Source organism: Vicia villosa, linkage group LG3, assembly GCF_029867415.1.
Source record: "Vicia villosa cultivar HV-30 ecotype Madison, WI linkage group LG3, Vvil1.0, whole genome shotgun sequence".
Classification (NCBI taxonomy): Eukaryota; Viridiplantae; Streptophyta; class Magnoliopsida; order Fabales; family Fabaceae; genus Vicia; species Vicia villosa.
Genome location: NC_081182.1, coordinates 117,602,010 through 117,628,327, shown reverse-complemented (window position 1 = coordinate 117,628,327; position 26,318 = coordinate 117,602,010). Strand labels below are relative to the sequence as shown.

The window sequence follows — 26,318 nt, the reverse complement described above, 5'->3', positions numbered from 1 at the left end:
TAGTATATGTTGGTGCACAAAGAATAAAGATGATGATGACAAAGAGAATAACGGCACAAAGATTAATGAGAGAGAATAAAGTTGTTGTTCTACTATTAATGATAGCTACTACAAGACTATTTATACAAAAGCAAAATCTTGCCACATCAGCCCTAATAACGTAAACTTAGTGAACAAGTCTAAAGGTACACATAGTACAAAACTACAAAATACTAAATTACCTTTACTACTAAACAGCTAAGCTAATGGGACCCAGAAGATAACATCTTCTGGTCAACAACATCTTCTGAGTAACCATCATAAGACCACAACATCTTCTAAGTAATCATCAGAAGATCAGCCCACATCAGAACTTCTGATGCTCATCTTCTGAATATTGAATTACTCTTCAATACCATCCCTTAATTCATATTCTTCAATCAAAGCTAACAACGCTAATTCCATCCCTCAAACGGATAAGGTGTTCAGTCTTGACATCCTTCATCAAAACATCTGCAAGTTTCTTCTGGTTGCTATAGTGTGCAACTTCTGATACTCCATTTAGAAATGCAGATTTCTCCTTGAAAACCCATCTGACGCTGATGGTTTTCTTTTCCTTTGGAAGCTTAGTTAACTTCCAAGTCTTGTTTCCTTCTAAAGCCTCAAGTTCTTCTTTTATGGCATTCAGACAACCTTTCTCCTCGAGTGCTTCTTCAATACCCAATAGTTCCGAATCTCCTTCTGATTCTGGAACCATATCTCCTTCTAGATTTTCTTCGGAAGTTTGACTACCATCAGAAGTTCCACCTTTGTTAACTTCTAGGTCTTGTTCAAAACCACCACCTTTAGAAGTTGGATCGCCTTCAGAAGCTCTGCCTTCAGAAGTTCCAACTTCATAATCTTTTCTTTCAGAATCATGACCACCGTCAGAAGCTGGATTACCTTCAGAAGCTCTGTCTTCAGAAGTTCCACCTTCAATATCATGATTAACACCAGAAACATGATCATCTTTAGAAGCTTGTCCTCCAGAACCTATATCTTCAGAGTTTTCCCTTCCAGAAGCATGATCACCACCAGATTCTGGATCATCATCAGAATCCGAATCAGAATCAAATTCACCATCTGACTCATCTTCAGAGTCACCTTCAGATTCATCCTCAGAATCACCTTCAGAGTTTGATTTACCTTCAGAACTTTCAAGTTCTGACTCATCTTTAGAAGTAGAATCTCCTTGATATTCTAACTCATCTTTTGATTCTTCTTCAGACTCAGAATCACCTTCGGAACTTTCAAGTTCTGACTTATCTTCAGAAGCAAAATCTTCTTCAAATTCTGACTCATATTCTGAATCTCCTTCAGACTCAGAATCACCTTCAGATTCTGACTTGTCTTCAGCTTCAGAGTCATCTTCTAACTTTGACTCATCTTCAGAAACCCCAGATTCTGACTCTTCTCCAGAATCTTCAAAGCCATCTTCTAATTCTGAATCATATAAAAATACTCCTTCAGAATATTCAGATTTATCTTCTTCCCCTTCAGAATCAGAAAATTACAAACTCACAGGTTCCTCATCAGATTTGTAACACCCCGTTAATTCTAGTGTATTAATTTAATTATTTTATTAATTAAATTATTAGAATTAATAATCTGTGGGAATTATTTGGAAAAATAATAAAAATATGGTGTTGGGCTAGGTGTGATAGTTAGTAGAAAGGGGGTGTTAACTAAGCAAGCCCATTAAGAATGTTTTATTTTATTTTTCATAAAATAAAGGAAATTGGGAAAAAGAGAAGCAGAAGCAGTAGAAGCAGATTTTGGGACTGAAGAACACGTGAAAGTGAGAAGAGCCAAAGGGGGAGAAGAACTTCGAAGATCCGACTCTGAGGTAAGGGGGGATTCTTCGGGTTAGTAATCCTTATGCGATTGTAGGTAGTAGGATTGATTAGGATTATTGTTTAGTTCATTCGTACGTGTCGGGTTGGGAATTTGTTAGGTTTTGATAATCTTGTATGAATTGAAATGATTCTATTGATACTTGTGATATATGATGTTAATACATGTCAATAACCTATTTGAAATGTGTAATTGTGTGAAAAACAATGATAATTGTGTGCTATGTTCGTATGTACCTGAAATTGGGGTTATGGGATAGGGTAAAAGCTGTCAAAATAGTGATTTTTGCTGTGCAGGTACGTAGGAACCGGTTCCCATGTGGGACGAACCGGTTCCCCCTTGTAAAAACAGAGAAATATGGGTTCTGGGTAGCTGGGAACCGGTTCCCATGTAGGGACAACCCGGTTCCCCATAGTAAATATCCGAGGCGTGATTCTGGAGCTGCCAGGAACCGGTTCCCACGTAGGGACAACCCCGTTCCTGCAGCATTTTTCTAAAAATGTTTTATCTTTGAAAGCTCATAACTTTTGATCCGAGTATCCGATTTATGTGCCGTTTTGAGCATTGTGAAGCTGAATTAAAGGCCTATATGATGAATAGGTGGTATGGATGTGAAGTCCAAGTTGTTTATTTGTGATTATATTATTTCTTGGTTGATGACTTTCATGTATGCGTGTGATATGTTTGTATGAATGCTAAGAATATATATACATGCTTATTGGTGATGATTTGGTGATGATAATGAGACGATGTGTTACATCGGATTGGTGATGTTGTAAGCATGTTATATGTTGCATTCATTGGCATACATTTTTGGTGATGGATCCCGGTGATGAAAGTGGATCAAAATGGTGGGCATAATTCCCATTGTGTGGAATTTGTGCTGGTTAAAACTGTATCTTGGTGATGAAAAAGATCGGTTGGATGGGTTTATCCCATGGATGGTACCACATGCATTAGTGTCAGTTCATTCATTGCATTATATTATGATATGACTGAACGATTGTGTGGAGTGATAGAATATGCTTATGTACTGATGTTTGGTTGTTATAACAAATTCCGATTCTATGTATGATGAGTGGGTGATAATCGCTATGATATTCCATTGCTTATGATTGTATAATGGTTATTAATTCGAATGAAACTCACCCTTACTTTGATGATTTCAGATTAAGGATGTAGCGGCGTGTGATTGGGTGAAGATAGCTTATAAGCTAGCCCGTAGTTCGTGTCGAGTCATGCTCTGATTGTAACACTGGGATCGATTAGTCTTAGCGTTACTTGAGATACTACGTTGTTATTTTGTTTATGGATTATGTATTGATGAGCTGTTGGGATATGCTCCTAACATTGTTTGAAATAAGTTTCCGCTGTGATGAACACATGTTGAAGTTTGGTTAATTTTAATAAAAGCATGACAATCGACTTTGATGTTTTATTTATTTAATAATTGTAACATCCTTGATGTGTTATTACTCTGATTATATTATTTTACCGTGGGGTTTTAGAAGGGTGTTACAATAGTGGTATCAGAGCATAGTCGGTCGTTAGAGTCAGAGTCTTAGTGTCAGTGTTCCCTTGTATGCGACTGGTGTAAGGTAAACACTGTCGATACTTTTGTTCTGATGAGATTGTTTTGTGATTTAGCAGAACAATGGCTGGAAGAGGTGGAAGGAACGATGATGCTATCGCAGAGGCTCTAGGCATGATTGCTGGTGTATTGGGAGGGAATGCTAATGGAGCGGCGATTGGTGCTGACAGACAGTTGAACAGCTTTCAGAGGAACAACCCTCCACTGTTCAAAGGCACTCATGACCCTGATGGTGCTCAGAAATGGTTGAAAGAGATCGAGAGGATCTTCCGAGTGATCGATTGTGCAGAAAATCTGAAGGTGAGGTACGGTACTCACATGCTATCAGAAGAAGCTGATGACTGGTGGGTTACTACTAAGACTGAATTGGATTCAGATGGGATTGCGATTACTTGGGCCATATTCAAGAGAGAATTTCTGAGGAAGTACTATCCTGAAGATGTTCGGGGAAAGAAGGAGATTGAGTTCTTGGAACTGAAACAGGGTAGTATGACAGTGCCTGAATATGCTTCCAAATTTGTGGAATTGGCTAAGCACTACACACCCTACACCAACGATGCAGCTGGAGAATTCTCTAAGTGTATCAAGTTTGAGAATGGTCTTCGTGATGAGATCAAACAGGGCATCAGGTATCAAAGGATTCGCCGATTTGCTGATTTGGTGGACTGTAGCAGAATATTTGAAGAAGACAGTCTTAAGCTGAGATCATCTCACTCTCGCGAGTTAGTTGATAAAAAGGGTAAGAAGCCTATGGACAGAGGTACACCATATGGTAGGGGAAACCCAAGAGCTGGTAATTGGAAAAGGCCTAGTGGGGGAGATTCTGGTGCTCCCTTTAGGTGCTTCAACTGTGGTGAACCAGGACATAAGAGGAATGAGTGCAAGAAAGAAGAGAAGAAGTGCTTTAAGTGTGGCAGAGTAGGCCATGTTGCTCCTGACTGTAAGATGAGAACTGTGACTTGTTATAACTGTGGAGAAGAAGGCCATATCAGTACACAGTGCACCAAGCCGAAGAAGAACCAGTCTGGGGGAAAAGTCTTTGCTTTGTCTGGATCCGAAACTACTCCGGAGGATAGACTGATTAAAGGTACGTGTTTCATACATAACACACCTTTAATTGCGATTATTGATACTGGTGCGACTCACTCGTTTATTTCATTGGATTGTGCTAAGAGGCTGAATTTAGAGATATCAAAGATTGATGGAAGTATGGTTATTGACACTCCTGCGTCGGGTTCAGTGACCACTTCATCTGCATGTTTGAACTGTCCTATTGATATATTTGGTAGGAAGTTTGGAATGGACTTAGTGTGCCTTCCACTTGAACAACTTGACATTATTCTGGGGATGAACTGGTTGCAATTTAACCGAGTTCATATAAATTGTTTTACGAAGACGGTCATCTTTCCTGAAGAGATGAGTATCGAAGAGTTGGCAATGACTGCAAGACAAGTGGGTGAAGCAATTCAAGAAGGGGCAGCCGTGTTTATGCTTTTTGCGTCGATGGAAGTGAAAGGAAGAGTAGCAAGTAAGGAATTACCAGTGGTCCGAGAATTTCCAGAAGTTTTTCCAGAAGATGTCAGAGAACTACCACCTGAAAGGGAAGTAGAGTTTGCTATTGAGTTAGTTCCTGGAACCAGTCCTATATCGATGGCACCTTATAGAATGTCGGCATCTGAATTGACCGAGTTGAAGAGTCAATTAGAAGAATTGTTGGAGAAGGAGTTCATCCGTCCAAGTGTGTCACCGTGGGGTGCACCGGTGTTATTGGTAAAGAAGAAGGAAGGATCTATGAGGTTGTGTGTAGACTACAGACAACTGAATAAAGTTACTATCAAGAATCGGTATCCATTGCCGAGGATTGATGATCTGATGGATCAGTTAGTCGGGGCTAGTATATTCAGCAAAATTGATTTGAGGTCTGGGTATCATCAGATTCGTGTGAAGGCGGACGATATTCAGAAGACTGCGTTCAGAACGAGGTATGGTCATTATGAGTACACTGTGATGCCGTTCGGGGTTACTAACGCACCTGGTGTTTTCATGGAATACATGAATAGGATTTTTCACCCTTATCTTGATAAGTTCGTTGTGGTGTTCATTGACGACATTCTGATATATTCCAAAAATGAAGACGAGCATGCAGAGCATCTCAGAATTGTGCTGGGAGTGTTGAAAGGGAAGAAGCTTTATGCCAAACTGTCGAAATGTGATTTCTGGTTAAGTGAAGTGAGTTTTCTGGGTCATGTAATTTCTAAGAGCGGTATTGCCGTAGATCCAGCAAAGGTAGAAGCTGTGTCTCAGTGGGAAGCTCCGAAGTCCGTGACTGAAATTCGTAGCTTTCTGGGTCTTGCAGGTTACTATCGGAAGTTTATAGAAGGATTTTCAAAGTTAGCTCTACCGTTGACGAAGTTGACTAGAAAGGGTCAAGCATTCGTTTGGGACTCGGAATGTGAAGAAGGATTCCAAGAATTAAAGAAGAGGCTGACTAGTGCTCCTATTTTAATTTTGCCGAATCCGGCAGAATCTTTTGTTGTGTATTGTGATGCTTCATTGATGGGACTTGGAGGTGTGCTAATGCAGAACCAACAAGTAGTCGCTTATGCGTCGAGACAACTTAAAGTGCATGAGAAGAATTACCCGACTCATGACTTAGAGTTAGCAGCAGTGGTGTTTGTGTTGAAATTATGGAGACATTATCTTTATGGTTCACGGTTCGAGGTGTTTAGTGATCATAAGATTCTGAAGTACCTATTTGATCAGAAAGAGCTTAATATGAGACAGAGGAGGTGGTTAGAGTTCCTTAAAGATTATGACTTCGAGCTGAATTACCATCCGGGTAAGGCGAATGTTGTTGCTGATGCTTTGAGTAGGAAGTCCTTGCACATGTCAATGTTGATGGTACGAGAACTAGATTTGATTGAACAATTCCGGGATTTAAGTTTAGTATGTGAAGGTACTTCGAATAGTATCAAGTTAGGTATGTTAAAGCTGACAAGTGGATTTCTTGATGAGATCAGAGGAAAGCAGAAAGATGATGTGGGACTAGTTGACAGATTGACCTTAATTAACCAAGGAAAAGGAGGTGAGTTCAGAATTGATGAGAATGGCATAATGAGGTTTGGCGGCCGTGTTTGTGTTCCTGATGTTACTGAACTGAAAAAGAGTATCTTGGAAGAAGGACATCGTAGTGGATTGAGTATTCACCCTGGTGCTACTAAGATGTACCATGATTTGAAGAAGTTATTCTGGTGGCCTGGAATGAAAAAGGACATAGCTGAATTTGTCTATTCTTGTTTGACTTGTCAGAAGTCAAAGATCGAACATCAAAAGCCGTATGGGACTATGCAGCCTTTATTTATTCCTGAATGGAAGTGGGATAGCATATCCATGGACTTTGTATCTGGATTGCCAAGAACAGCTAAGAACTATGAAGCCATTTGGGTTATTGTGGATAGACTGACGAAGTCTGCTCACTTCATACCGATGAGGATGGATTATTCGATGGAAAGGTTGGCACAGTTGTACATTGAGAAAATAGTAAGTTTGCATGGTATTCCTTCGAGCATAGTATCAGATAGAGATCCAAGATTTACATCCAGATTTTGGGAAGGGTTACAGAAGGCCTTGGGTACTAAATTGAGGTTAAGTTCTGCTTACCATCCGCAGACTGATGGTCAGACTGAAAGGACGATCCAATCATTAGAAGACCTATTGCGTGCTTGTGTATTGGAAAAAGGTGGTACATGGGATAGTTATTTGCCGTTGATTGAGTTCACTTACAACAACAGTTACCATTCGAGTATTGGTATGGCTCCATTTGAAGCTTTGTATGGTAGAAGGTGTAGGACACCACTGTGTTGGTATGAATCTGGTGAAAGTGCAGTGATTGGACCAGAGATTGTTCAAGAGACGACAGAAAAGATTAAGATGATTCAAGAGAAGATGAAGGCTTCTCAAAGTCGTCAGAAGAGCTATCATGATAAAAGGCGGAGAACACTTGAATTTCAAGAAGGAGATCATGTGTTTCTGAGAGTAACTCCTACGACGGGTGTTGGTCGAGCACTAAAGTCAAGGAAGTTGACGCCACGTTTCATTGGTCCGTTTCAGATTACAGAAAGAGTAGGAGAGGTTGCTTATCGTATTGCTTTACCAACAACACTTGCAAACCTACATGACGTATTCCATATATCTCAATTAAGGAAATATATAGCGGATCCGTCTCATGTAATCCAGGCAGATGATGTGCAAGTGAGAGATAATATGACAGTTGAGGCGTTGCCTATGAGGATTGAAGATCGGAAGATAAAGCAAATACGTGGTAAAGAAATAGCTTTAGTCCGAGTAGCTTGGGGAGGAGCTGCAGGTGGAAATGTTACGTGGGAGCTAGAGAGTCAGATGAAAGACTCTTATCCCGAACTCTTCGTTTGAGGTATGTTTTCGAGGACGAAAACTCTTTTAGTGGGGGAGAGTTGTAACACCCCGTTAATTCTAGTGTATTAATTTAATTATTTTATTAATTAAATTATTAGAATTAATAATCTGTGGGAATTATTTGGAAAAATAATAAAAATATGGTGTTGGGCTGAGTGTGATAGTTAGTAGAAAGGGGGTGTTAACTAAGCAAGCCCATTAAGAATGTTTTATTTTATTTTTCATAAAATAAAGGAAATTGGGAAAAAGAGAAGCAGAAGCAGTAGAAGCAGATTTTGGGACTGAAGAACACGTGAAAGTGAGAAGAGCCAAAGGGGGAGAAGAACTTCGAAGATCCGACTCTGAGGTAAGGGGGGATTCTTCGGGTTAGTAATCCTTATGCGATTGTAGGTAGTAGGATTGATTAGGATTATTGTTTAGTTCATTCGTACGTGTCGGGTTGGGAATTTGTTAGGTTTTGATAATCTTGTATGAATTGAAATGATTCTATTGATACTTGTGATATATGATGTTAATACATGTCAATAACCTATTTGAAATGTGTAATTGTGTGAAAAACAATGATAATTGTGTGCTATGTTCGTATGTACCTGAAATTGGGGTTATGGGATAGGGTAAAAGCTGTCAAAATAGTGATTTTTGCTGTGCAGGTACGTAGGAACCGGTTCCCATGTGGGACGAACCGGTTCCCCCTTGTAAAAACAGAGAAATATGGGTTCTGGGTAGCTGGGAACCGGTTCCCATGTAGGGACAACCCGGTTCCCCATAGTAAATATCCGAGGCGTGATTCTGGAGCTGCCAGGAACCGGTTCCCACGTAGGGACAACCCCGTTCCTGCAGCATTTTTCTAAAAATGTTTTATCTTTGAAAGCTCATAACTTTTGATCCGAGTATCCGATTTATGTGCCGTTTTGAGCATTGTGAAGCTGAATTAAAGGCCTATATGATGAATAGGTGGTATGGATGTGAAGTCCAAGTTGTTTATTTGTGATTATATTATTTCTTGGTTGATGACTTTCATGTATGCGTGTGATATGTTTGTATGAATGCTAAGAATATATATACATGCTTATTGGTGATGATTTGGTGATGATAATGAGACGATGTGTTACATCGGATTGGTGATGTTGTAAGCATGTTATATGTTGCATTCATTGGCATACATTTTTGGTGATGGATCCCGGTGATGAAAGTGGATCAAAATGGTGGGCATAATTCCCATTGTGTGGAATTTGTGCTGGTTAAAACTGTATCTTGGTGATGAAAAAGATCGGTTGGATGGGTTTATCCCATGGATGGTACCACATGCATTAGTGTCAGTTCATTCATTGCATTATATTATGATATGACTGAACGATTGTGTGGAGTGATAGAATATGCTTATGTACTGATGTTTGGTTGTTATAACAAATTCCGATTCTATGTATGATGAGTGGGTGATAATCGCTATGATATTCCATTGCTTATGATTGTATAATGGTTATTAATTCGAATGAAACTCACCCTTACTTTGATGATTTCAGATTAAGGATGTAGCGGCGTGTGATTGGGTGAAGATAGCTTATAAGCTAGCCCGTAGTTCGTGTCGAGTCATGCTCTGATTGTAACACTGGGATCGATTAGTCTTAGCGTTACTTGAGATACTACGTTGTTATTTTGTTTATGGATTATGTATTGATGAGCTGTTGGGATATGCTCCTAACATTGTTTGAAATAAGTTTCCGCTGTGATGAACACATGTTGAAGTTTGGTTAATTTTAATAAAAGCATGACAATCGACTTTGATGTTTTATTTATTTAATAATTGTAACATCCTTGATGTGTTATTACTCTGATTATATTATTTTACCGTGGGGTTTTAGAAGGGTGTTACAAGATTCATAAGCCATTAATAGCACAGGTTCATCATCAGAATCTCCTCTGGCCATATTTGCTTCTTCTTTGTTTGACCAACAATCTTTAGCAAAGTGGCCAAACCTATTACAATAGTAACATTGAACCATTCTCTTGTCATACTTCCCCCTTCCCTTCTGATGTTTCTCCTCATCAGAATAGAAGACTTCTGACTTCTGCGACCTACCATGTTTTTTCAGCTTCTGGTCCTTCTTGACAAAAGAAGCCTTCAGAGCCTGCTCAACTTCTCTCTCAGAAGTTCTTTCAGTCAGAAGCAAATCTTGTGCTTCTAAACTGCTTTGCAACTCTTCTATTCTCATGGTTTCCAGATTTTTAGAATGTTCAATAGATACAACAATATAATCAAATTGAGGAGTAAGTTACCTCAATATCGTCTCTATGATTACTTGTTCAGAAAGAGTTTCTCCACAAGCCTTCATCTCATTAATGATCACAATCACTCTAGATATATACTCAGAGACTTTCTCATTGTTCTTCATGTTGAGATTCTCATATTGCTTTCTCAGGGATTGAAGCTTCACCTTCTTCACTGATACGTCACCACCGTAACACCTCACCAGTATATCCCACACCTCCTTTGACGTCATAGAATCAGCAATCTTCTCAAACACATTCACATCCACACACGGATGGATGAAGAACAACGTCTTTTGATCTCTCTTCTTCGTCTCTCTCTGCGCTTCTCTTTGTTCTTCCGTTGCATCTGCTGCAACCGGAACATATCCTCCGGTGACAAGATCTAGAACATCTTGAGCACCAAAGAATACACGCATTTGAATCATCCATCTATTCCAAATTTTACCATCAAGAACTGGAAGTTTGGTATTCAAATTGCTTCCACTCATCTTTAAATTTGTGTAGACAAAACAAATTTCATTCACACTCACACAGTGTTTCCCAACCCACAAACAACCAAGAAAAAATGTGAATCAACACAACTTTGTTTCCCAGAAACAAAATCAATCACACAGTCACACAAACTCACGTTCACTCGTGTTTCCCTGTGTTTGGAACCGGAGCTCTAGATACCAATTGTTGGTGCACAAAGAATAAAGATGATGATGACAAAGAGAATAACGATGCAAAGATTAATGAGAGAGAATAAAGTTGTTGTTCAACTATTAATGATAGCTACTACAAGACTATTTATACAAAAGCAAAATCTTGCCGCATCAGCCCCAATAACGTAAACTTAGTGAACAAGTCTAAAGGTACACATAGTACAAAACTACAAAATACTAAAGTACCCTTACTACTAAACAGCTAAGCTAATGGGACCCAGAAGATAACATCTTCTGGCCAACAACATCTTCTGAGTAACCATCAGAAGATCACAACATCTTAAGATCAGCCCACATCAGAACTTCTGATGCTCATCTTCTGAATATTGAATTACTCTTCAATAGTATCAACAACATGATATCTTTTCTTCTAACCGAACACAAGATGATGCAGGTTTTACACTATCGAAGCTGGCCTCATTACAGATCGTCATCGACATCAAAGGCCGGTGAAGATTCAAGTCGATAAATAGCGTAAAGCAACTCGGGTATAACGGGAGCTGGTGCTCTAGCCGGACTCTTAGCGTTAACCCATTGCACGGAAACATGATCGGGATTCGTGCACAACGACATAGACACCGAAGGATAAGTTATTCACAAACTTTACCTTAGTTGAGAGATATATCATAGCATTGCTGCCAAGTATTCAAGTTTTGTAATATCCATCATATCATTGACTTGTACATATGTTTTCAAGTCTCTATGTGCTGTTTTATTCATATTTATGTTAAACTAATGCCAACACTTGGTTGCCATACTCACTGGTGGTTGCTGGTTTAATTTAGCGAAATGGGGAATCAGGGTCGGCCCTTTGAATTTGGGTGCCTTGGGTGAATCAAAAGAGTGATGCCCCTATAATTTTTTTAAACAATAAATACATAAGGATAAAGGAATTAATTGGATAAAAAATACATTTTCATTTGACATTGTGCAAAAAGAATACAAGTATGGATCTTTGAATCAATGTTTATACTATATCAAAACATAAACCACTATAAAGAGACTTATTTTTCTTCTTCTTTATATTTTTTCAAATACTTGATCAAAATTTTTACTAGTTTTATAGCTACATCAATACACATTTCTTTTTTTGCACACTTTTGCTAATTTCATTAACAAAAGTTAAAAATTCAAACCAAATAATCATAGCTACCAAAAATTCAAAGTTTCCAATTCCATGAGTTGAAGTAGTGCTTCTCTTACATAAAAAAATTGAGATTTAATTGCATATACAATATTTGCATGACTTTCCCAACGTGTTTGTGACAATGGATTAATAGTTTAACCTTTCGCATTGTCTCTAAGAATTTGCCAACATTTTGTCGAATGAGAAAATACAGTATAAATACGTTGTAACACTCCAAAAAAAATCTTTAGCTTTAGTACAAGAATTTGCAATATCACAAAGTGTCAAGTTAAGGCTATGACAACCACATGTTGTGTATAATGCTCTATGGTTTACATCTAATAATTTTCTTTGTACACCTTGATGTTTATCTTTCATGTTTGATCCATTATCATATCCTTGTCCTCTCACATTCTTAATATCTAGACCAAGAGTTTCAATATATTTTGTAATTCTTCAAACAATCCTTGACCTGTTATGTCATTGACTTTCAAAATTTCTACAGAAAACTCTTCAATTTTTATTGGACTTGTAGAAACATTCACACAACGTATAATTGGAGACATTTGTTCTTGATGACTTACATCATGAGTACAATCAAGAATCACAGAAAAATATTTTTCTTCTTTTGTTTTTTCGACTATTGCACTTTTGACTTCATTACCAAACATGCTAATCAATTCATTTTGAATCTTATGACAAAGATATTGATAATTAATTTCATTATTCTTAATACGTTCAAAACGTTTTTGCATGACAGGATCCCATTTAGCAATCATTTTAATAAGAGAAATAAAGTTTCCATTTTTTCCATATTAATTCTCTCATTTTTTTCACGAAATGCTAAATTTTGCCAAGCTAGATATCTAGTAACAAAAACTATCCTAAGTAAGATTATGAATAATATAAAATATTCTCTATATCATTATTTTAATTTTAGTGCCTCAATTAAACTCTGTAATGGTTAAGATTATGGATATATTAATTGATTTTATTCTACTCTATACACTACAGAAAAAAAGGTCTCCTGTCACGCCCAGAAAACCGAGGCTATATGCAAAATAACTGTGGCGTAACGCTGAGGCCACGGTTTGGCCACGGAAATCCAACTGTGGAGTATGCGGCCGTGGCCTAAAGTAAAGTCCACGGTTTTTTGGTATAGACCACGCCTTTTTTACAACCGTGGCTTTTTTAGACCACGGTTTAGGTAGCTTGATTAAGGCCACGGTTTATATTTGCCATGATTACAGAACTGTGGCCATATGGTAAAGCCACGGTTTCAATTTAACATTTGACATACAGTTTTGGTTCAAGATATAGCCACGGTTTGGTTATGACCACAGATTTAAAACCGTGGTTATATTTTGTACATTCTAAACCATTAATCTTTCCACGGTTTATTTCTATGCCATTACACAAAAATAGCATTGGCATCAATAAGAATAAGATGAGCATAATTGACTTATTATGCTCATTTTGTTGATTAAAAATAACCTTAATCTATTTTAGTACAAAGAAGGTAAGAATGTCTCTTGCCGTAAAATTTCAGCCCAATTGAGATCTATTTTTTAAGGCTATCCGAGGCTGCACAATGAATCCAAGATAAACCATACTCCCTTTTCAAAATTATGGTCTAGTCAGTTGAAATACAGTTTAGTGCAAGTAGTTACTCAGACATGACCCAATTACCACAAGCACAAAATGACCCAATGACCCAATCATTCAATATACATAAAACTTTATACTTTCTAGTTGTGACAATCAATTTAACGTGACACAAAATGTGAAGCATGTGTTTAGTTCCAATTTTACACTCATGAGATGCTTTGTTTCATGTTAATAAAATAAAATTTCAAAGCTACAAATGGTAATGAACAAAACACTTCTAAGATACATCCATGAATTTAAAATTTACCGAGGCTAGGGAATCCCCAAGCAAATGTTCACTCTCAAGAACTTCATATCTCCTAGCTCTTAGAGGGAGTTGAGATGATGCGCATTCCAGTCATTTCACATTCCAGTCCAGACGTTGGTTCGCCTAACATCAAAATTGAAGGTTCCATAACCATTTCAAATCCAACATTTACAAATTTCCTTTGAATTTCAGAGATCCAACATTTACAAACTTCATTTGACTTCCGGAGATCCTTGGCTTGTCCGTAGTTCCGACTTTATAATTCTGTATAGGTAAAAGCTCTAAGAATTTAATAACTCTTTCAACAACAAGATTGTTTCTAGTTTTTACAAATCAGCTAATAACTTTAAACAATAGTATTTCATTTGAGTAAACAATTACACAAGCATAAATAAGTATGTGCGAGAACTTGAGCACAAGCAAGTAAACTGATTAAGAAAATATTGCAGGTAAAATAGTCAAGAACATAATATACGTGCAATTATCACAGAATCTGAGATTCTCTTTTGCTCTCAAATTTGAAATAAATGTTGTCTTGCCAGCCCCTAATAAACCCTTGACAACAGTGATACATTCAAATTTGGTTTTCCACAAAAACATTTTTTAATATATGCTTGTCATGAGCTTTCAGTGTGAGACAGATCTTAAAATAAATCTCAATTAAAAGTTATATTGCTTTTCTCAATATTTGTAGACATTTGTAATACACATGAGAAGGAACTTGATAAGGTGAGGTTCTTGTTTCCTTCTTGGTGAGATACAAAGTTGTGTCCTTCAACGAATATCTATACAAATTTACAACTAAAGTTCCTTCAATAATAATGACAGTGCGATAATAACACATAAGAAGCAATGCAGTAGCAAAACAACAACACATAATGCTCAAGAACAAAAAATCTAACCGATTTCAATAAGAAAGGAACCAACTCAGAAACTCAATATAGAACTAAAACACTAAAATCCCTAAACATTACTAAGACAAAACATGCTCAGAATTTTAAATCCCTAAAACAAGTATTAATTATCATAAAATCCTTGTACAAAAAATCAACAAGAATATACCACATAGAAACTCACTCTCCCAGAATATCAACAACAGAGATCATCAATCTCCAGCAGCAATAAACTGTCAACCATAAACTAATGAAACGATTACAAAAACAGCAAGGATCCAAGTTCCATACCTTGAACCGCATATAGCCATAGACTGCAGCACCGACGACAGCTGCTGGAACCACAAGAGATGATAAATTACCTGCAGAAAACGGAAAAGGACATATAAAAAACAAATAGAGAAACAAAGCATCTTAAGCAGGAGCCACATTATTCAGCACTGTGATTGACCTATTTGACGCTATCTGCCGAACTTCATTGGCCAAACGGTGCACCTAAGGCAATATCAAACAATAGTTTTCGTGATAAGAAAATTCAAAGCCTCTTTAAAGCTCATTTTGAAAGAAAAAAAACAATGAGATATTATCAACAGTTTGTTACCTGAGCAGCAATGGCATCAGTCATATCCCCGTCCTCATCATTCTGATCACCATACTTTTCCAATCCCTTCACCAGTGACTATGACCATATATGCTTGAAACATGCCAAAACTATCTGTAATAGCAAATAACACAAAACAGTATGGTTTACATCAACCCCGCCAACCCCAAAACTTATCTGTAATTGCAAATCGTGCAAAACAAGAGGATGCAGATGTTGAAAAGTTAGATAAGCAAACTCGCTGATGGCAAGAAACAGGAAATACAGACATTTTAAACATCAAGTGCCCTTTCAAATTTGAAGTATAGAAAAAATCACTTTCATATCACGGGAGGGATAACAAGACTGGAAAACTTTTCTAAAATACCATGTTGCAAAAGATAAGCAGAAAGGTGACATAAAAATCAACCCCATCATGAGTTCATCATACAGGTTTCAAAGGATCTTCGCATAGTTAATAGTAATAGTCAAACCTTACCTCTTGAATAACTTTCTTAGCTATTGAAGTTGCTTTTGCAATATCATCTAGCCCACTGTAAATCATTATTGAATCTGTATCCCCATAGATCACCTATAAGTCAGTACAATAATTAAGAGCTAATACAACAACCAGTCAAATCAAATTATTCATTTCATATACACAATAGAATCGCACAATACTTCAAGAAACAGTGCAGTAGAAATAACCTCTAAGTTCAAGCTTTTTTGAACAAGATCAACAGTGCTTTGAAGTTTCTCCATCTTCTCCCCTAATAGGTGCATCTATAGTCCTTGAGTGCATAAGGGCTGTCAAATGATCAATCTAAGACCTGTTGGATAGATCGAAAACACATAATGAATCAACCCAAAAACATCACAAAAGGTGTACCACAATCAAAGAACTCGATGAAATGCAATTGATATAGATATCGGGAAGAGACAATGTTATACTCACTGCAGAATCAAACAACTCAATGAAACCTTCAAAGAAAACGGCATCCCCTCTTCATCTTATTCGATCGATCCTTCAAGTCTTCACAAACTCAGAAGGAACCTTCAACCCGCATCAACTTCATCCACGTATCAACAACTGGAACAAAGACCAAGAACACAGAAGACAATTCAAACTCAGAAGCAAAAGAGGAAGAAATTTGATATGGAGAAAACGAAGCGTAAAAGTCGAAGACGTACCTGAGTGGTGACCTTCGTTTTTAGCGTGTTCTGTTCTTGTTGAGGCGTGATTTCAATTGATCGGAGAGAACCGAGAGAGAACCTGGGATTTGAGAAGAGAGAGATTGAGAACGCGTGGAGACCAGAGATAGATGAGAGGTTCCATTGGAGGAGAAAGGCTTTTCCCGGCGGCGCCGTTGCTGCTTCACGACCGTGAGAGAGAGTAGAGAAGAATCTAAAGGTCAGTCACTTAACCCTAATCCCCTTTTATGTTTATTTGTTTTAGTTTTTTTTTCTTTTTAATTTTATCTTTAAAAAAATAAAATATAAAACAAGAGAAAGAGGGAAACAAAAAGAAAAGAGGGAAAACATGGCGGGCACTAAATTTTTGGATTTGAGCCACTATTTTTAGTCAAAATTATAAGGCCGCGGTTTTTCTTTGTGGCTTAAAATATCCGCAATTCTATAACCGTGGCAATTGAAGTAAAGGCCACAGTTTCATACTCCGGATTCAATATTTTATAACATAATTCTACGCTTTGATAACTATGGCCAAATCATATATGTGACCACAGTTTCTGAGTTGTGGAAAATTTTACCGTGGCCATAGACCAAAAATGTAGTAGTGATATTTTATTTAATGTAGTAGTGATATTTTATTTATGGAAAATTACATTCTTTTATTAATTTTGACTTTGCAATGCTTCTGTAATTTTGTTAGCAAGTATTTTAAAAAAAATCGAGCAAGTACTTTTATAATAGAAAATTCTTTTTTACTATATATAGGGGTAAAAAATATATTTTTTGGTGCCGCTAAAATTAAGGGGCCCTGGGCTCCCGCCCCGCAAGCCCGTGCTCAGGGCCATCCCTGTGGGGAATGTATTGATAACCCGTGCATGCATAACTTTTGTGGTCTATTACTGACTTGAATTGTTTAGCATACAGCCTGTTATGAATCAAATTAAAACGCCATCCAAATTGAAACAGATTGGTAATCACGGTGATGATGCTGTCGTGGATAGTTTCCGGCGAAATAAAGACAATATCGACTATACCAGGCTATTCTAACACTCATTCAGAGTGTTCGACGGAATACTTCAGAGTGAAAGCCAGTCGGGATCTCAAGGAAGGATGAATTCAAAACCAGTGCCGACGTGCTAATTCCGGTTTGGAAAGATGAGTTTTTCTTTATTATACTAGTTGGATCTGAATTTTTAAATGTTTTAAGGATTCGATCACAAGGTATCCTACATGATGAAATCATGGTATTGTCGCTGCCAACAAAAGATAAGTAACATTTCTCTTTGTCGAGTTGTGTCGTAGTCATACTCCTTGGATAAAGTTACTAAGTAGTGAATATGAAATATTATGTTCAAACAGAACAAATATATTGCTAATTCATATACGTTATCGTTATTTTTACGTTGGCAATGTTCGAGTTGAAGAGGGATACTCTTTATATTTATAGATAATAATCTCTATTATGTGATACATGATTTATTTGTTATCTGTCTAAGGCTTTGAAATGATAACTATGGAAAGATGCATCGTCGGTGCGACTACTGACATCAAGCCAAGACGAAGTCATTAGAACGAGCAGTGGCTGTCCAAATAGGCCTCTGCTGCTTCAACTTCTATATCGACATGTTGTAATGGTATAAAGGTGAAGTATTTTTTAGAAATTAAAGTGGTATCTTACATAGCACAATGGGCTTGTATCAAAGAACCAGCAAACGCAGCAAAGAAAGTGTTCGTAGATTTCTTATTACGTTTCTCAATGCAAGCTAAGATAAGTTACTTTGACAAACTTTACATCTTAGCATCTCAAGAGATAAATACAAGCCGTCCACCTTTCAAAGCATTATCATCCATCGTCTATGAAATTCAGCATCGAGTTGAGAATAGATTTAACAGCAGATGAAGAAAAACAAATGTGTCAGGCTGATATGTATAGGTCCACATTATAGTTTTATTATTGTATAAGGCGGCCTAAATATCACTGCCGCTTGTAACCGGGATAGCTTGTGATCAAAGCGCTTTACCATGTTCCGCAAGTCTCACACTAGGGGGGTTATACAGGTATCCCGTATTAGGGAATTGGAAAACCTAAAAATGTTGAACTCTCATAAGACGGCACACAAATATGCTCAACATAAATCAAAATTGCACAACTCGGATGTGGAAAAAATGCAAGTTGACAAGTCGACTCACCACATCAGAGAAAGAATCTGACACAAAGCGCCAAGACGCAAGTTTATGCTTTAAGCACTATTGTTGTAGAAGGCGAGCTGATGTCTCTGCCGTTTGTAAAATATCTCATTTAGATCTACGAAAGGAAGTAAAAGGTCTCGTCCTTCTCCCATGCGTGGGCTGGAGACACCCAACTTATATTAGTCTAAAAGATAGGTGAGATTCAAACAGAATGTAAAAAATATGTAATTGGTTGTGGCCGGGTAGTGTAAGTATAAACCCTTGGCCTAAAAACTTATGTAACACCACTATAAATAGTAGGAAGCATGTTAAACAAAGTCGGTTACGCATTCGGGCCTATGTCCGCACCTAAGACGGTTCAACCTCGCCAAGGCTCTCAAACCGGTTCTCGGTGTATCCTTGCAAGGGGCTCTGTCCGCACCTAGACGGTTATGCCTCCGGGCCTATGTCCGCACCTAAGACGATTCAACCTCACCAAGGCTCTCAAACCGGTTCTCGGTGTATCCTTGTAAGGGGCTCTGTCCGCACCTAAGACGGTTACGCCTTCAGGCCTATGTACGCACCTAAGACGATTCAACCTCGCCAAGGCTCTCAAACCGGTTATCAGTGTACCCTTGCAAGGGGCTCTGTCCGAACCTAAGACAGTTACTCCTCCAGGCCTATGTCCGCACCTAAGACGGTTCAACCTCGCCAAGGCTCTCAAACCGGTTCTCGATGTATCCTTGCAAGGGGCTCTATCCGCACCTAAGACGGTTACGCCTCTGGGCCTATGTCCGCACCTAAGACGGTTCAACATCGCCAAGTCTCTCAAACCGGTCCTCAGTGTATCCTTGCAAGGGGCTCTGTCCGCATCTAAGATGGTTACGCCTCCGGGCCTATGGTTGCACCAAAGACGAATACGCCTCCGGGCCTATGTCCGCATCTAAGCCGGTTCAACCTCGCCAAGGTTCTCAAACTGGATCTCGATGTATCCTTGCAAGGGGCTTTGTACCTCAAGACGATTAAGTTTTCGAACCTCTAGCCGCAAACTCGATTCAACCTCGCCAAGGCTCTCAAACCGATCTCAGTGTATCCTTGCAAGGGGCTCTGTACCTCAAGACAGTTAAGTCTTCAGACCTCTAGCCGCAAACTCGGTTCAACCTCGCCAAGGCTCTCAAACCGTTCTCAATGTATCCTTGCAAGGGACTTTGAACTATAAACATGACATGGGCAGCCTCGTTAAGGAACCTAGAAAGGACCTTACAAGGGGTTCTACCCCCTAAAGTCAAAAGTCCAAGCGCACTCTTAAGCCTTTTGGCATAATCGGCTAAGTAAAACTTAAACCTATGGCTTAAACCAAATCCAAGTACATTGGAAACCTCTAAGGACGACTAAAGTTCCGAGCATTTTTTATAAACTCGGAAATAACAAAAGACCTTGATAGACAAGCGGATGAAAAATAAAGTCCAAGCGCACTCTTAAGCCTCTGGCATAATCGGCTCCAACAAAGCAAATTAAACTTCAGCTCTTGGCAAAAGCAAAAGCCCCAACATGATTACGGTCTCGAAATTCAAACTTCTGAGCACTTAAAAGGCTTTGGGCATCATCACAAGTAAAAACTTCTCCCCGAGAAGTCAAAATTCTCTAAGACTACGCTTACAAAAGCCAAGTATATGATTTAAGTGTTACTCAACCGGTCAAAACATGCTTAGGCATTCGACCTACGGGAACTTACAAGGAAAATGAATATGCAACCCGACTTGTTGATCGGAAACGCAAATGTGAAGACCTGAAAAGCGTTTAATATAAGCTAGAAAAGCAAATAACAAATGCTTGGGGCTTATACCATATGAGCAGTTGGTCCGGTTAGCGCAAATCGGACAAAAAGCCTCACAATGTCAAAATGCAAAAGTCTAAAATCTAAAATTTATGGAAAACAGTACGCACATAAGTCCAAAACTTAGGCCGACCTATGGATACATACTCGGACAAAGTGTAAATGTTAAATTTAAAAGACGGCGAATCCTTAAAGCATAAATTAAAGGCCTCAACAAGTCTATGTTTGGATTACGTGAGGGCGAATTCAGAAAAGGATGACACAGTCACTCCACAAAAAAAGCATTACATAATTGTATCAGTAACAGATGACTAACCAAATAAAAAAGGAACAAAAGCTCTTCGTTGATGGTTGACGATAAATTAAATGCAAATACTATAGCATATAAAGTCACAAACTTAACTCGGGTATAACGCCCAAAAAGTTACATACGTGACCCAATATTAAAGACGGAGTAAAACGTTTGTAACAATGGAAGTCTTAAAGACACCTATTCAATGAAGTTCTAAAGGATAAAATAAAAGCTATAAAAGGGGCTCCTGCAAGAGGGATAAGCCAGATACTCTCTTGGAACAAAGTGCCTAGCCCACTGCTTCCAAATGCCCTAAGCTACTCATAAATATCATAGTGCAATAAAACGCTAAGTTTCATCAAGAATGCTGCACGAAAATCCAGTTTTAAACCAATTTAAGACTCGGCTAAAGACTTCTCGGATAATGTGTGATCAAAAAGGAAAAGTTGATCAATGCAGAGCCAAGAGGCTGAAAACGATCATAATTGACCAAAGCCTATTTGACTACTGAAAATTTCAAACACAGGAAATAACTATTCCAGTCACTAGGGCATATGAACCCGATCTCAATGGTTTGGGATTTATCATAACCGCATTCGAGTTATGTAAACCTGACCACCACAACTCGGGGCTCATTAAAAACATCTTTACTATTTCCTATCTTGTTATTGATAAAGAACATGAACTATCAAGAAACGTAAAAGCATGACTTTTCTCGGGTATGTCCTAACTCGGACAAACAAAACTATGTCTTCCACGTCCAAAAAGCACATCGTATGTTGAAATCTTAACAAAGATAACAACGGATCAAATGATAAGGCAATCAAAAAATGTGAAATCATAAAAGCAAAAAAATCATTGGCATACGCCTTGAGGTATCTGTCCGTACCTATTAAACACTTCCCGTGTAAAAGAGGCAAGTACTGAAATGACACTCCCCGTTTAAGGGCCGAGTAACATGAACTAAACACTCCCCAAACAAGGGCCAAGACCAAAACCAAACGAGTAACTCCCATAGAGAAAACTCCCAGGCTCAATAAAACCTTAGCAAGCTTGCTTAGAAGTTCTTTAACCTAGAGCTAAGGACAAGCTGGCTCATTTGCTGAATAAAATTAAAATCGCATGCCTTGCATATGCTCCTCACACATCAGCCATAAATATACAAGGTCTTCATGACCGAGCGCATCTTCTTGACAAGAACGAGGATCCATACTCGAGGGTCTTGTTCCGGACACGGGATATTTATAAGGACACAACCTATAGCGTATAAATGCACATTTGGTCAAGCACTCAACTCTACCTGGCAAGGTATAAGTCAGCCGAGAACTGTGTGTAGGTAGAATCGGGTACTTAACCGGAAGCCGGGACGTTACCAGCCATTATGGACGGTTACAAATGTTATAAGGCCATTAAGATGCAGTTACAAGCGTTATAGGTTATTAATAGGCATTTATTGACATTACAAAAGCCTTAATGACCATTAGACCAAGGACTTGCCTATATATAGATCCATCGAAGAATGGAAATGGATAACCTGATCCATCACTCGACAATGACTTAGACGAGGGGCTCCCGTACGAGGGATAAGCCAGAAACTCTCTTGGAACACGATGCCTATCCCACAGCTTCCAAATCCCCCTAGTCAGTCGAAAAACTATATGGTCCCTAAGCTTTCCTCACCTCCAAGGATAAGCTCCTTAAATCTAGTTTTTACACAAGAACAATTTTGAATCAATGCGATTTGCTTTACGTGAAACTTGATATATGGTATATGAATGAGTGTTTTGAGAGGAGTGATGAATTTGTGAAATGTATTCTTTTTGTGTTTTGTATTTCCTATTATTATGTTTATCTATAATAATTTGAATTCTCACCCTTCTGTTTGAATGATGTTCATTGTGACATCGTGTACGTTCTGATGAGTAGTGAGCTTGTCCGAGGATTTAGCCGAGGAGCATCTGAGTTTTTTGTTTGATTAGGTAGCGAGTCATATGCTCTGATCATGTAACACTTAGGAGGGGATTTTTATTTGAACTTATGCTTATGTTTGTATTTAACATGACAATTTGGATATATTGTTGAAGGCTATGATGCCAAACGTTGAACTCATATGATATGTGTGTGTGTGTGTCTATATATATATATATATATATATATATATATATATATATATATATATATATATATATATATATATATATATATATATATATGAGTTGCTTATGTTATATGGTTTGGTAGATGAATATAGTATGGGATATATTCATTGAAATTTCTTAATGTTTATTATTCCGCGTGCAATGTGCATAATTTATGAAAGCATGAGGTATCAAATTATGTTACAAAATGATTAGTGCATGTTTGGTATGTTTGTTTTGGGTTTTCATTGCGGTGAAAACAACACTTGACGCCCTTTTGCTTAAGCATTTTAATTACTCTGATTATATTTGTTATAATTGTGGTTAAGAAAAGGGATGTTACAAGTTGTGCCTACCTACATTGAGGATTGGTCATGTGCTGCCACATTTGCATCGTATAGAGGGAATCATGTGATCAAGTCATTTCGGGTGTATCTTGACTGTCATGTAGCAAATTACATAGCCTCATGCCGACACGGCAGTCACTGCCAGACGCGCCAGTTTGACCTCAATTCTTTATACTTCAGATGGCTGGAATGTGGTTCAAGTATGATGTATCCTTATCTTACCGAGCGAGTGATGCACTAACTTGGATATTTGCGAATTAATCCGAGACCCCACTCAGATTCCCCTTGTCCCACTGTCCGTTGTAGAGATCTTGATGCAATATTTGAGGATTTTGAGAGTCCCTTGGTACTAGAGGAGTATCGCAGGATGTCAACTCCTATATAGTGGGCTTATGTGGACAGCTACATGATATGGTTCTATAGGATGTCACACCATATCATGACACTAGACGCTCCTAGAAGACCACCTAGGCCATCTAATCTGGAGGTATTTGAGGTTACGGATGACCACACCGAGGATGTGGCGGCAGTCTGTCAGTGTATTGTGGAGATAGGGAGATCGGATATAGAGGCAGAACATTTTGAGGAAGGTAGTCCTCAGTAGGCCATCGTAGAAGGCATGATTTCCGAGGCACATAATTTCTTGCAATACAGGCGAAGGAGAACAAGTTATGAATGGTCGGTACATTTTGATAAATGTATGAATTTTTTTCATAATTGTGTAGTATGTTTGAATCAATTAATGTATGTGTTTTTCTCAAATTTATGGCATTAAATGGCCTTGTTGTAAAATATTTCACTGATATATTAAAGATCATTATAATGTTGTAACTTCATGCTTAAATAACAAAGAATAGAAAATATAATGGGTTTTGACTAATGGGCCTCATTACTAATATTACCAATTACTATTTACAGTCTGATATTTACAACACTCCCCATCAAGTTGGTGAATGGATATCTATCATTCCCCGCTTACAAGTAAGTTGCCTGAATCTTTCTGTTGGAAAGCCTTTTGTTAACACATCTGTCAACTGATGCCCTGAAGGAACGTAAGATGTAGTTATCAGTCCACTATCCAACTTCTATTTGATAAAATGTTGGTCAATCTCAATGTGTTTAGTCATATCATGCTAAATCGGATTATGAGCAATATTATAGCCGATTTATCGTCACAACACAATTTCATAGGGCCTTCACATTGTATTTTCTAGTCTTGTAGAACTTGTTTCATCCATAATAGTTCACAAATTCCTAATGCCATAGCTCTAAATTCTGCCTCGACGCTTGATCGAGCAACTACACTTAACTTCTTACTCTTTCAAGCTACAAGCTTACCACACAGAAAAGTACAATAGCCTGACGTAGATCTTCTGTCACTCACTGAGCCGACATAATTTGCATCAGTGTAATTCTCCATAGTTAGATTTCCACCTCTTTTAAACAAAAGTCCTCTCCCTGGAGTTGCATTAAGATATTGCAGAACAAGGTCTACAGCCTGCAAATGTCTCACCCTCGGATCATGCATGAATTGGCTCACTACACTGACTGCATATTCTAAATCTGGTCTAGTGTGCGCCAAGTAAATGAATTTTCCCACTAATCGCTGATATTGACCCTTGTCAACTTTTTCACTTTCCTCCTCAAAGTTTTTCCTATGATTTTGTTCAATGGGAATACTTGTAGGTTTGCATCCAAGTTTTCCAGATTCCTGCAAAAGATCAAGCACATACTTCCTTTGAGTGATAAAGATGCCTTGCTTTGAGTAGGCTACCTCAATTCCCAAGAAATACTTGAGTTTCCTAAGGTCTTTTAACTCAAACTCTACTGATAATTTCTCTTTGAGCAAATGTCTCTCAGTCAAATCATCTCCTGTAACAATAATATCATCAACATAAACAAGAAGTACAATCATTTTTCCTCATTGTGAATGTTTAAAAAACAAAGTGTGGTCTCCTTGACTTTGCTTTTAGCCCATACACATCATTGCCTTTGTGAATCTTCCAAACCATGTCCGAGGGGACTGCTTTAGTCCATATAAGGCTTTCTTCAAATGACACACCTTGTTACCTCCATTTCTTATGCCAACACCCGGTGGAATCTTCATATACACTTCTTCCTCTAAGTCTCCATGCAAGAATGCATTTTTAACATCAAACTGTTGAAATTCCCATCCACATTAAGCAGCAAGAGATAGTAAAATTCAAACAGTATTCATCTTTGCCACTGGGGAAAATGTCTGCTCATAATCAATACCATACGTTTAGGTATAACCTTTTGCCACTAGTCTTGCCTTGTACCGATCAAGTGTGCCATCAGATTTATGCTTTACAGTATAGATCCATCTACATCCAACTGGATTTTTGTCTCTTTTCCTTTCAATAATCTCCCAAGTACCAATTTTTTCTAGTGCTCTCATTTCCTCATCCATAGCTTGGACCCAATTTCTATTTTGCAATGCTTTTTCAACAAATGATGGCATTTTCACAAAATCAATAGCTGCAATAAAACATTGATATTGTGTGGAAAGATGTTTAGTGGAGACATATTGAGAGATATGGTGTCGATATATGGAGGGACAAGATCTTTTATCCTTCCTCAAAGTAATGGGTGAATCAACTGGATTAGTGTCACAAGTATAAAAAATGGGACAATCATCACAATAGTTATCATTTTCAGTACTTACCTCCGGTTCAGACGATTGAATTTGTTTTTGGAGAAGGTCATGTTTACTTCTTCTTTGATACACTAGAGTTGGTGCTTGTTGAAGCATGCATAGCGGCAAGCAACAAAAGATTTGGAAATATTGATCCGGGAATTATCGTCCTCAGAGATGGAGAGATGCCATTCAACAGTTTCTACGGTTTCGAACTTTGGATTGAATGAGCAAAAAGTAAACACAGATATAGACAGGAAAAGAATAAACACATTCTTAGAAGATAAATAACTTATCAGGAA

General features: G+C 38.0%; 1 protein-coding gene and 1 long non-coding RNA gene across 2 annotated transcripts; both read right to left on the bottom strand.

Moving 5' to 3' along the window:
- Nucleotides 1-415: 415 nt before the first annotated feature.
- On the bottom strand, nucleotides 416-1,452 carry LOC131658855 (uncharacterized). Its single transcript, XM_058928105.1, has 3 exons — nucleotides 1,428-1,452; nucleotides 1,051-1,332; nucleotides 416-951 (listed from the first exon to the last, which is right to left on the bottom strand). The coding sequence occupies exons 1-3, from the start codon at nucleotides 1,450-1,452 to the stop codon at nucleotides 416-418; spliced, it is 843 nt and encodes a 280-aa protein (XP_058784088.1).
- A 12,318-nt stretch (nucleotides 1,453-13,770) lies between these two features.
- On the bottom strand, nucleotides 13,771-16,218 carry LOC131656581 (uncharacterized). The gene is made up of 4 exons (XR_009300170.1): nucleotides 16,095-16,218; nucleotides 15,886-15,978; nucleotides 15,098-15,521; nucleotides 13,771-14,177 (listed from the first exon to the last, which is right to left on the bottom strand). It is a non-coding gene; the product is annotated as an uncharacterized LOC131656581 (long non-coding RNA).
- Nucleotides 16,219-26,318: the final 10,100 nt, after the last annotated feature.

What these genes read in the sequence shown, in the direction of transcription:
- LOC131658855 (XM_058928105.1), bottom strand. Translation starts at nt 1,452, where the DNA reads ATGGCTTTGAAGATTCTGGAGAAGA. An exon ending in TTTGAAGATTCTGGAGAAGA is followed by an intron (nt 1,333 to 1,427) that starts GTCAGAATCTGG and finishes CTGAGTCTGAAG; the next exon opens with GAGATTCAGAATATGAGTCA. An exon ending in TGATGATCCAGAATCTGGTG is followed by an intron (nt 952 to 1,050) that starts GTGATCATGCTT and finishes ATGATATTGAAG; the next exon opens with GTGGAACTTCTGAAGACAGA.